The sequence below is a fragment of the Sinohyriopsis cumingii genome, chromosome 16, assembly GCF_028554795.1.
Source record: "Sinohyriopsis cumingii isolate HCF-2022 chromosome 16, ASM2855479v2, whole genome shotgun sequence".
Lineage (NCBI taxonomy): Eukaryota > Metazoa > Mollusca > Bivalvia > Unionida > Unionidae > Sinohyriopsis > Sinohyriopsis cumingii.
The window spans coordinates 38934652-38947322 of NC_142976.1; the positions used below are offsets into that span (position 1 = coordinate 38934652).

Genomic DNA, 12671 nt, shown 5'->3' on the forward strand with positions numbered 1-12671 from the left:
ACAAAAAATGAAGTAAAAACTAAGAAATGGAATTCTCTTATATATTGAGGTAGTTCTAGGGTTTTTTCCTTTTCTTTTTTATGTGTTAATTTATACTATTAATAACATTGAAAATGGTAGGGACCAGAGATGTTAAACTTCCATGTATAGGTTTGGTGGGGGCCAGTTTATTGCAGAAAAGAACCCCCCCCCCCCCCCCGCCCTTGGTGTTCAGAAACAAATAGGTCATGCCACAGAGGTCGGCAAGCATTGTGCAGTGTATGTACCTACCCATAATGCTTAAGCAGTATAAATAGGGGTTGGTGGCATATGGCAGAAACAGATGATATATATAATTACTGTTTGCTACATTTGTCTCACCTGCTTATATTACATAATCATTGATCTTCAGGGTAGTTGTGTGTTTCATTGGACACACACACACACACACACACACACATCAGTCCAGGAGAAGATGTCCATTATCTTACTAGTTTCTGTAAATAATAGCAAATTTTTTATTTCTTAAAACCAGCTTTGAGTACATTTTCATTTCTCAACAGTTAAAATTTGTTTTACCTTCTTTCCAAATCAAACAATGTGTGCTGCATAAATCATTTTATTGCAGATAGCTTATCATTATGCTGTTTCTAAAAATAGCCAGATTTGGAACAGAGGTCCTCACCTGCTGACTTTCACAATTATGATTTGTATTGAGTAATTTCATTTTTTTTACATCCTCGTTATTTTAAAATGCATTCTTGGTCTATATGTGATGTTGTAATTTACAACAGAGGCTATCCCAATTTTCTCAAACTGGTTAAACTCAAAATAAAGATGTTTTCCATGGAATAAATAAATTTTCTACATATAATTATCTCAACCAGTAATTACACACTTAAATACATATACATAATTACCACTAATTACAATCTTAAATGCATACATATAATTATCACTGTCTTAATGCATGCACATAATTATCACTAATTACAATTTTAAATGCATGCACATAATTATCACTAATTACAATCTTAAATGCATGCATATAATTATCACTAATTACAATCTTAAATGCATACATATAATTATCACTAATTACAATCTTAAATGCATACATATAATTATCACTAATTACAATTTTAAATGCAAACACAATTATCACTAATTACAATCTTAAATGCATACATATAATTATCAATAATTACAATCTTAAATGCATATGTATAATTATCACTATCTTAATGCATGCACATAATTATCACTAATTACATTCTTAAATGCATACACATAATTATTAATAATTACATTCTTAAATGCATCCATTTCTCTGTTCTTCAAGTGTACATGTAATAATTGATCTTATTTCCTCTCATTGACCTCCAATTGTCTACCCAATACAGTATGATCAATAATCTACCCAATTCAGTATGATCAATAATCTACCCAATACAGTATGATTATTAATCTACCCAATACAGTATGATTATTAATCTACCCAGTACAGTATGATTATTAATCTACCCAATACAGTATGATTATTAATCTACCCAATACAGTATGACCAATAATCTACCCAATACAGTATGACCAATAATCTACCCAATACAGTATGACCAATAATCTACCCAATACAGTATGATTATTAATCTACCCAATACAGTATGATTATTAATCTACCCAATACAGTATGATTATTAATCTACCCAATACAGTATGATTATTAATCTACCCAATAGAGTATGATTATTAATCTACCCAATACAGTATGATTAACAATCTACCCAATACAGTATGATCAATAATCTACCCAATACAGTATGATTAATAATCTACCCAATACAGTATGATCAATAATCTACCCAATACAGAATGATTATTAATCTACCCAATACAGTATGATTATTAATCTACCCAATACAGTATGATTATTAATCTACCCAATAGAGTATGATTATTAATCTACCCAATACAGTATGATTAACAATCTACCCAATACAGTATGATCAATAATCTACACAATACAGTATGATTAATAATCTACCCAATACAGTATGATCAATAATCTACCCAATACAGTATGATTATTATTCTACCCAATACAGTATGATTAATAATCTACCCAATACAATATGATTATTAATTTACCCAATACAGTATGATCAATAATCTACCCAATACAGTATGATCAATAATCTACCCAATACAGTATGATTATTAATCTACCCAGTAGAGTATGATTAATAATCTAAGTGATGAATGTCTTTTTGGTCATCCAAGACTCAGTGTTGTTATACTTTTCATTTCAGAAATAGGGCCAGTTGTTGTAACAACAGACTCAGATGACTTTCAGCATGAGTTGAGGAATCTTTATGTTCAGGGCGGAGGAGATTGCCCAGAAATGAGTATTGGGGCTATCAAAAAAGCCCTCGATGTCTCTCTCCCCAACTCTTTCATCTATGTCTTCACAGATGCCCGGTCCAAGGATTTTGAATTGACTGAAGATGTTCTGGCAATGATACAGACGAAACAGAGTCAGGTATTTTGACCGACTAAAGAAGGTTTGCCCATGATACAGGTGAAACAGTCAGGTATTTTGATTTAACTGAAGTTGCTTTTGTCCATGATACAGGTGAAACAGTCAGGTATTTTCATTTAACTGAAGTTGCTTTTGTCCATGATGTTCCAGGGGATACAGTATCAAACATTTTGGTGATTCCAAAACACGTCATAAGACCATATTTTGATAATACATGCAGGGAAGTAATTAGGGAATGGAAAATGGTCTTTGCAAATGTCAATGTCAATCCACCTATTGAAAATTGGATTAAATACGGTATATACTGAACTTAAGCTTCAAATACCAGGAGAGAGAGAGAGTGAGCGAGAGAGCGAGAGTGAGAGAGAGAGACAGAGCATGGAAACTATGGAGATCCTATTTAACATTATGGAATATGGTACAAAAATCATTTGCGAAAAAAAAACACAACAGTATGAACCTTTTGAAGAAATATGAATTGGTCATCCACTATGTTAGAAATTTCAAATATTTCAGCCAACACATGCATCAAACTCCCCCTGCAAGAAAAAATGTTCTCTATGTAAAAAGACTGAAATAGAAGATTCCTTTCAATTTAAAATCTGCTAATACTGAAAATAATGAAACCTTTAACAGAATTACAAGACTCTCGTGATGGAGACCATGACACTAAAACAGGGCCAGATGATGTCCATTTTCAATTTCTGAAATATTTATCTGATATTGCTCTCAATGGGCTACAAAAATATTTGATTAAATTCGGGTACTGTTGACTGCCTGCCTCATGACAAGAAGCAACAGTGATACCAGTACCTAAACCTTCACAAACCATACTGACCCATCCAATTAATGTACCAGTATCTAAACCTTCACAAACCATACTGACCCATCCAATTAATGTACCAGTACCTAAACCTTCACAAACCATGCTGACCCATCCAATTAATTTACCAGTACCTAAACCTTCACAGACCATGCTGACCCATCCAATTAATGTACCAGTACCTGAACCTTCACAAACCATACTGACACATCCAATTAATGTACCAGTACCTAAACCTTCACAAACCATACTGACCCATCCAATTAATGTACCAGGACCTAAACCTTCACAAACCATACTGACCCATCCAACTAATGTACCAGTACCTAAACCTTCACAAACCATACTGACCCATCCAATTAATGTACCAGTACCTAAACCTTCACAAACCATACTGACCCATCCAATTAATGTACCAGTACCTAAACCTTCACAAACCATACTGACCCATCCAATTAATGTACCAGTACCTAAACCTTCACAAACCATACTGACCCATCCAATTAATGTACCAGGACCTAAACCTTCACAAACCATACTGACCCATCCAACTAATGTACCAGTACCTAAACCTTCACAAACCATACTGACCCATCCAAGTAATGCACCAGTACCTAAACCTTCACAAACCATACTGACCCATCCAATTAATGCACCAGTACCTAAACCTTCACAAACCATACTGACCCATCCAATTGATGTACCAGTACCTAAACCTTCACAGACCATACCGACCCATCCAATTGATGCACCAGTACCTAAACCTTCACCGACCATACTGACCCATCCAAATAATGTACCAGTACCTAAATCTTAACAGGACCATACTGATCCTTCCAACTAATGTGCCAGCACCTAAATCTTAACAGACCATAGTGACACTTCCAACTAATGTACCAATACCTAAATCTTAACAGACCATACTGACCCAAAACAAAGCTTTCATTTACAACCCCTTTCAGATCTTTGAACAACACTGAAACATCTCAAAATACAAATTGCGTATATAACCACTCTGGTGGCCTAGTGGTTAGAGCATCCACTTTGAATGTGAGAGTCAGTGGGTTCGATCCTCGACCCAGTCATACCAAAGACTTGGCTCTCAGCATTAAGAGGTTAATGTTTGGACTGGTCGGACTGGTGTCAGCATGGTACTAAACCATCTGAGTCTGTGTTGTTTCTTGCAAGAAGCATGGTGTTGTTGTTGTTGTTGTTGTAGGGTTTAATGCCATTTTTCAGCACACGATAGGCTATACATGGCGGCCAGTATTAATGGTGGAGGAAGAACCCGAGAAATCCACGGAAAGAACCACTGACCCTCGAGAAGCTACTGGCAAGCTTTCTCACATACCCACATTGGCCGAATCCGAGACTCAAACCTACGCAGACAGAGGTGAGATGGCAGTGATCCGTAACGGAGAGCGCTTTAGACCACTCGGCCACTCGGGGCCCCTGCAAGAAGCATGGTATATACAGGTAAAGATGGAACTAAGCATATGAGTCTGTGCTGTTTATTGCAGGAAGCATGGTATACACAGGTAAAGATGGAACTAAACCATCTGAGTCTGTGCTGTTTCTTGCAAGAAGCATGGTATATACAGGTAAAGATGGAACTAAACCATCTGAGTTTGTGCTGTTTATTGCAGGAAGCATGGTATAAACAGGTAAAGATGGAACTGAACCATATGAGTCTGTGCTGTTTCTTGTAAGAAGCATGGTACACGTATATACAGGTAAAGATGGAACTAAACCATCTGAGTTTGTGCTGTTTATTGCAGGAAGCATGGTATATACAGGTAAAGATGGAACTAAACCATATGAGTCTGTGCTGTTTCTTGTAAGAAGCATGGTACATGTATATACAGGTAAAGATGGAACTAAACCATCTGAGTTTGTGCTGTTTATTGCAGGAAGCATGGTATATACAGGTAAAGATGGAACTAAACATATGAGTCTGTGCTGTTTACTGCAGGAAGCATGGTACATACAGGTAAAGATGGAACTAAACCATGTGAGTGTGCTGTTTATTGCAGGAAGCATGGTATACACAGGCAAAGATGGAACTAAACCATCTGAGTCTGTGCTGTTTATTACAGGAAGCATGGTATATACAGGTAAAGATGGAACTAAACCATCTGAGTCTGTGCTGTTTATTACAGGAAGCATGGTATATAAAGGTAAAAATGGAACCAAACCATCTGGGTCTGTGCTGTTTATTGCAGGAATCATGGTATATACAGGTGTGTGTGTGTGTGATTTGGATTTTTAATGTAACTTTAACAATTTTTCAGTCATATCGCTATGATGTCTGCAGTGTGGCAGTTTATAGTGACATCTAGCAATAGGGCATCATGCCGCAGACATGTGGCATGATGTCCCACTCACTCACCTTATCCTGACACCAGGCCGATCAGTCCTAACACTAACCTCTTAATGCTGAGCACCAAGCGAGGCAGCTGTTAGTACCATTTTTGTAAGTCTTTGGCATGTTTATTACAGGAAGCATGGTATATACAGGTAAAGATGGAACTAAACCATCTGAGTCTGTGCTATTTATTGCAGGAAGCATGGTATATACAGGTAAAGATGGAACTAAACCATGTGAGTCTGTGCTGTTACTGCAGGAAGTACAGACATAAAAACTGAACTAAATTATATAATTAATACTGGAGTATTACTGCATTAGTTGCAATAAATTGTTTTCACATTTATTTGTCCCACCATGTTAGTTATAGGGTATGTAGCGTTATCACAGCTGAGTTGAGTTTAGGTTTAGGTTATTTTTTAGACAGTGTCCTGGGGCATCTGCATTCCGGAAACTGATTTCTTGCGTGAACAGTGTCTGAACTAAGTCTCTTTAATGTAATGTTTTTGTCAGCCATTTTGCTATTAAAACACATGTATAAAAGTCCTGTAAAAGCACTAATGCAGTTATCTAACTTTCTCCGAATGCTGCCAAGATATTTGTGCATGAATTCTGCACCCACATATCCCAGGCAAGAAAAGTACATCAATGAGTGCAAAACAGGTTACTTGCAATTTGCACTTTATGTCAGCTACACATCCCAGGAATCTGATTTTAATTATACATTTCCTGTTTACATGCTTCCAGTGGGGTTTGTTGTCTTTATTTGTATCCTTACCATTCTTACTCAACATACTCAAATGCTGAGTCAAATAAGCTAATAACTTATGAGTTTAAGTGATTCTTTGTTTCTTATCTAATATATGTATCAATTTGTATCATTTTTATTAGAATGTTAATGCATAATTTATAAATCCCAAAGCATGGGGGATAGCTGTCATAATAAGAACCATGGGAGGGATAGCTGTCATAATAAGAACCATGGGAGGGATACATGCCATAGTAACATTGCAGGAGGGATAGATATAGCAACACCATGGGAGGGATAGCTGTCATACTAAAACCATGGGAGGGATAGCTGTCATGGTAAAATCATGGGATGGATAGCTGTTATAGTAAAACCATGGGAGGGATAGTTGTCATCGCAAAAACATGGGAGGGATTGCTGCCATAGTAAAACCATGGGAGGGATAGCTGTCATAGCAAAACCATGGGATGGATAGCTATAACAATAAAACCATGAGAAGGATAGCTATGATAGTAAAATCATGGATGGACTAGTTGGCATAGTAAAACCATGGGAGGGATAGCTGTCATGGTAAAACCATTGGACAGATAGCTATAGCAATAAAACTTTGGGAGGGATAGCTGTCATAGTAAAACCATGTGAGGCCAAGTTGACAAAGTAAAGTCATGGGAGGCATAGTTGTCACGATAAAACCATGGGAGGGATAGCTGTCATAATAACACTATGGGAGGGATAGCAGTCATAGTAAAACCATGGGAGGGATAGCTGTCATAGTAAAACTATGGGAGGGATAGCTGTCATAGTAAAACCATGGGAGGGATAGCTGTCATAATAACACCATGGGAGGGATAGCTGTCATAGTAAAACTATGGGAGGGATAGCTGTCATAGTAAAACTATGGGAGGGATAGCTGTCATAGTAAAACTATGGGAGGGATAGCTGTCATAGTAAAACTACGAGAGGTATAGCTGACATACTAAAGCCATGGGAGGGATATCTGTCCTAGTAAAACCATGGGATAGATATCTGTCATAGTAAAACCATTGGAGGGATAGCTATAACAATAAAACCATGGGAGGGTTAGCTGTCATAGTAAAACCATGGGAAGGCTAGTTGCCATAGTAAAACCATGGGAGGGATAGCTGTCATTGTAACACCATGGGATGGATAGCTATAGCAATAAAACTATGAGAGGGATAGCTATAACAATAAAACCATGGGATAGCTAGTTGCCAAAGTAAAGCCATGGGAGGGATATATGTTATGATAAAACCATGTGAGTGATAGCTGCCATAGTAAAGCCATTGGAGTGATATCTGTCATAGTAAAACCATGGGATAGATGTCTGTCATAGTAAAACCATGGGAGGGATAGGTATAACAATAAAACCATGGGAGGGGTAGCTGTCATATTAAAACCATGGGAGGGATAGCTATAACAATAAAACCATGGACGGGATAGCTGTCATAGTAAAATCATAAGAGGGCTAGTTGCTATATTAAAACCATGGGAGGGCTAGTTGCCATAGTAAAACCATGGGAGGGATAGCTGTCATGGTAAAACCATGGGATGGATCGCTATAGCAATAAAACTGTGGGAAGGATAGCTATAACAATAAAACCCTGGGAGGGATAGCTGTCATAGTAAAACCATAGGAGGACTAGTTGCCAAAGTAAAGCCATGGGAGGGATAGTTGTCATGATAACACCATGGGAGGGAAATCTGTCATAGTAAAACCATGGGAGGGCTAGTTGCCATAGTAAAACCATGGGAGGGCTAGTTGCAAAAGTAAAGCCATGGGAGAGATATCTGTCATAGTAAAACCATGATAGATATATGTCATAGTAAAACCATGGGAGGGATAGCTATAACAATAAAACCATGATAGCTGTCATAGTAAAACCATGGGAGGGATAGCTGTCTTAGTAAAACCATGGGATGGCTAGCTGTCATAGTATATCCATGGGAGGGATAGCTGTCATAGTAAAACCATGGGAGGGATAGCTTCCAGAGTAAAACCATTGGAGGGATAGTTGTCATGATAAATATGGGAGGGATAGCTATTACAATAAAGCCATGGGAGGGATAGCTGTCATAGTAAAACCATGGGATGGATAGTTGTCATAGTAAAACTATAGGAGGTATAGATGCCATAGTAAAACCATGGGAGGGCTAGTTGCCAAAGTAATGCTGTGGGAGGGGTAGTTGTCGTAGTGAAACCATGGGAGAGATAGTTGTCATTATAAAACTATGAGAGGGATAGCTGTCATAGTAAAACCATGGGAGGTATAGCTCTCATGGTAAAACTATGGGATGGATAGCTATAGCAATAAAACTATGGGATGGATAGCTATAACAATAAAACCATGTGAGGTATAGCTGCCATAGTAAAATTGTGGGAGGAATGCCTATCATGGTAAAATCATTAAGCACTAAAATTTCATATTCACTCAGGCAAGGTCAAAGTCAAATGAAATTTTGGTTAAGCTTTTTTTTATATCCCCTTCTCAGCAGAATTTGGGGTAAATTGCATTTTCTGTTGGTTCACTTGTTGCTGTGTTGCTTTGTTGCTGCATAACCCTATTTCACCTAGATTCATCAAAATTTGGAACAGTAATTCATTGATATTTAAAGTAGGTCATAATGACCTATTTTTCACATATGATTTCCTTTTGCATTTTGAGTAGTTCCTTCATAAAAACATGACATCTCAGATCTTATTTAACCTACAATAATTGAAATTGGCATGTGACAGCATGTGGATAAGGCCAACTTAGCCATACCAAAAGCAAGTCATTGTGACCTATCTCTTGCAGTGTAGAGACTTATTTAATAGAAGTTTGTTCATAACAGCATATCTTGAACGATATTATACTTACACTCATTGCAATGTGGATAGATTTTAGATCTACTCACCTATATCACATGTCACAATTCCCTAATGAATGACATTGCTATTTTAAGAGGTTTAATTTTAATAGTATCCAAATCTTAGACTGTTTTACCTACAATCATCAAAGTTGGTCTTTGAAAGTGTCTTATAATGAACATAGTTACTAAAACACCAAAAATGCAGGTCACTTTGACATATATACATACATAGGGATTTTAATATACATCCTCGTAATAAAATATATATATTTATAAGTATATAGTCTTTAGAGTAATTCTCCTTAGGCCAGTGCTTGGAGTAATGCTACATTACTCCCTTATATAGATATAACCAAAAATGCAGGTCACTTTGACATATTTGTTGTACCTGATCAGTTTGGTAACTATTATGCATTTCATCCTATATCTTTGACACCAGTAACTAAAATATTACATGTTATTTTTTGCAAGCTTTAAACACTGGTACCAAAAGGTCAGAGAGTTTTGTTTAGTAACTGTGTGTATTTCATATCTAGATACACATCTGATCCTCAGTTTAGGTCATCATTTAAAAAATCTTGCTGAAGTTCTTGTTTAAAGTTAATATATGGATTTAAATTCCAGGCCCAAAAGAGAACAACTTATCTTACCAGACTGTAGAATAACAAAGTAGTGCCTATTTTCATCCACACACACACACACACACCATTCCTCCTATGCCTTTCAGGCAATGTCAAGGTTATTTAAAAAAGAAAATTTATCTGTGGACTTTTTTGTAAATAAGAATTATATGCTCAGGCATAACAAACTCCTTTGACAGAAATAAGCTTAGATGTTGTTGATGATCTCAGTATGGTACATTGATGATCTCAGTATGGTACATTGTTGATCTCAGTATGGTACATCAATGATCTCAGTATGGTACATTGATGATCTCAGTATGGTACAGTATGTTCATATTACAATCCATTTCCTATTAAAAACCTTTTTTCCAAAAGTACCAATTTATACTTTAACTTTTTCCAGAAATACCAAGATAAAAGTATGATCCCTAAAAATTGCATAATTCAAGAATTGCTATCAACTATTGTTCTCCAGTATGTATAAGCCAGATTATGAGTTTCCTATCCTTTTCAGGTGGTATTTGTGCTGACAGGAGATTGTGATGATCCTACACATCCAGGGTTCAGAGCCTATGAACAGATTGCATCAACTAGTTCAGGGCAGGTCTTCCTTCTGAAAAAGTCTCAAGTTAATGAGGTGACCCTTGTTTTACAGTTTGTGTATTCATTTCTTTTTAAAAAGTGGACAACAGTTACCATAGTTACTATATGTCTTGTGACCCTAAAAACTGGGATACCATTAATATCTTTTCTAAAATTCTTTCATGCTTGATAAATGTTGTTACTTAAGATGACAAGAGATGACATAACATGACATGAAATGACATGAGATAATGTGTTGTAAGTTTTTGGGACAGCTGAGAACTTTTTCTCAGCTTGTTGATCAGCATATCCACCATATTAAGGGACTACTAACATTATTCATGAGAAGTTTCAGGTTAAAGAGGTGACCATTGATTTGTTTGTTTGTTTTTAATTTGTATACTTATTTTTATTTTATGTGAGCAAAATGAAAAATTAATTTATTTTTTTATAGAGTTCACAAAAGGCAAGACATAGCAGACACTAGCCATAATGATGGCAGAAATGCCATTATTGAACAATTCTGTTAGGACTTTGATTAAAGGGTTTAAACTGACCTAGCTATAATGTGGAACTTTATAGATCAGCTGGCTATAAAGTCAACTTATTAGCTCACCTGACAATAAGGCCAAATATTCTAGTTTACCTGACTATAAAGTCAAATTATTAGCTCACCTGACAATAAGGCCAAATGTTCTAGTTTACCTGGCTATAAAGTCAACTTATTAGCTCACCTGACAATAAAGCCAAATGCTCTAGTTTACCTGACTATAAAGTCAACTTATTAGCTCACCTGACAATAAGGCCAAATGTTCTAGTTTACCTGACTATAAAGTCAACTTATTAGCTCAGTTGACAATAAGGCCAAATATTCTAGTTTACCTGACTATAAAGTCAACTTATTAGCTCACCTGACAATAAGGCCAAATATTCTAGTTTACCTGACAAAAAGTCAAATTATTAGCTCACCTGACAGTAATGCCAAATATTCTAGTTTACCTGACTATAAAGTCAAATTATTAGCTTACCTGACAATAAGGTCAAATGTTCTGGTTTACCTGGCTATAAAGTCTAATTATTAGCTCACCTGACAATAAGACCAAATGTTCAAGCTTGCCTGGGTATAAAGCAATAAGGCCATGCTCTTTTCATTTAGCTCACCTGTCAATAAGACCAAATTTTCTAGCTTACATGGCTATAAAGTCATAAAGCCATGTTCTTTCTATATAGCTCACCTGACAATAAGGCCAAGTTTATTTAGATCTCCTGAACATAAACAATTTTTCTTTTAGCTCAGCTGACCATGAGGCCAAGTTTCTTTTTTAGTTCACTTGACTATAAGGGGCCAAATTTATAAGCTGACATGGTCATAAGGTTACTTTTGTTTAGCTCACCTGTCCAGAAAGTGAAGCTTTATAGCTCACTTGGCCATATAGCTAAGTTATCTTATGGCATACCTCTGTATCTGCTGTTTGCCATCCATCGTGTGTTGTACATCGTGTTTTGTACATTGTTTGTACATTGTATGTTGTATATCATGTGTTGTACATTGCATGTACATTGTGTGTTGTACATTCTTTGTACATTGTGTATTGTATATTGTGTATTGTACATCATGTTTTGTACATTGTGTGTTGTACATCATGTATTGTACATCGTGTTTGTACATTGTGTGTTGTACATCGTGTTTTGTACATCGTGTATTGTACATTGTGTTTGTACATTGTATGTTGTACATCGTGTTTTGCACATTGTGTGTTGTACATTCTTTGTACATTGTGTGTTGTACATTGTGTGTACATCATGTATTGTACATTGTGTTTTGTATATTGTGTGTTGTACATTCTTTGTACATTGTGTGTTGTACATTGTGTGTTGTACATTGTGTGTGCATTGTCTGTTGTACATTGTGTGTGCATTGTCTGTTGTACATTGTGTGTACATTGTGTGTTGTACATCATGCATTGTACATCATGTTTGTACATTGTGTGTTGTACATTGTGTGTTGTACATCGTGTATTGTACATCATGTTTTGTACATTGTGTTGTACATTCTTTGTACATTGTGTGTTGTACATTGTGTGTGCATTGTCTGTTGTACATTGTGTGTACATTGTGTGTTGTACATCATGCATTGTACA

The 12671-nt window shown here is 36.2% G+C and overlaps 1 protein-coding gene across 1 annotated transcript in view; it reads left to right on the forward strand.

Moving 5' to 3' along the window:
* LOC149780247 (hemicentin-1-like) overlaps window positions 1-12671 on the forward strand; it is a 103401-nt gene that overhangs the window by 35344 nt on the left and 55386 nt on the right. The window contains exons 2-3 of the mRNA XM_089937036.1: window positions 2289-2518; window positions 10463-10585. Coding sequence (XP_089793162.1) covers window positions 2289-2518; window positions 10463-10585 — 353 coding nt within the window. The remainder of the gene's footprint in view (window positions 1-2288; window positions 2519-10462; window positions 10586-12671) is intronic.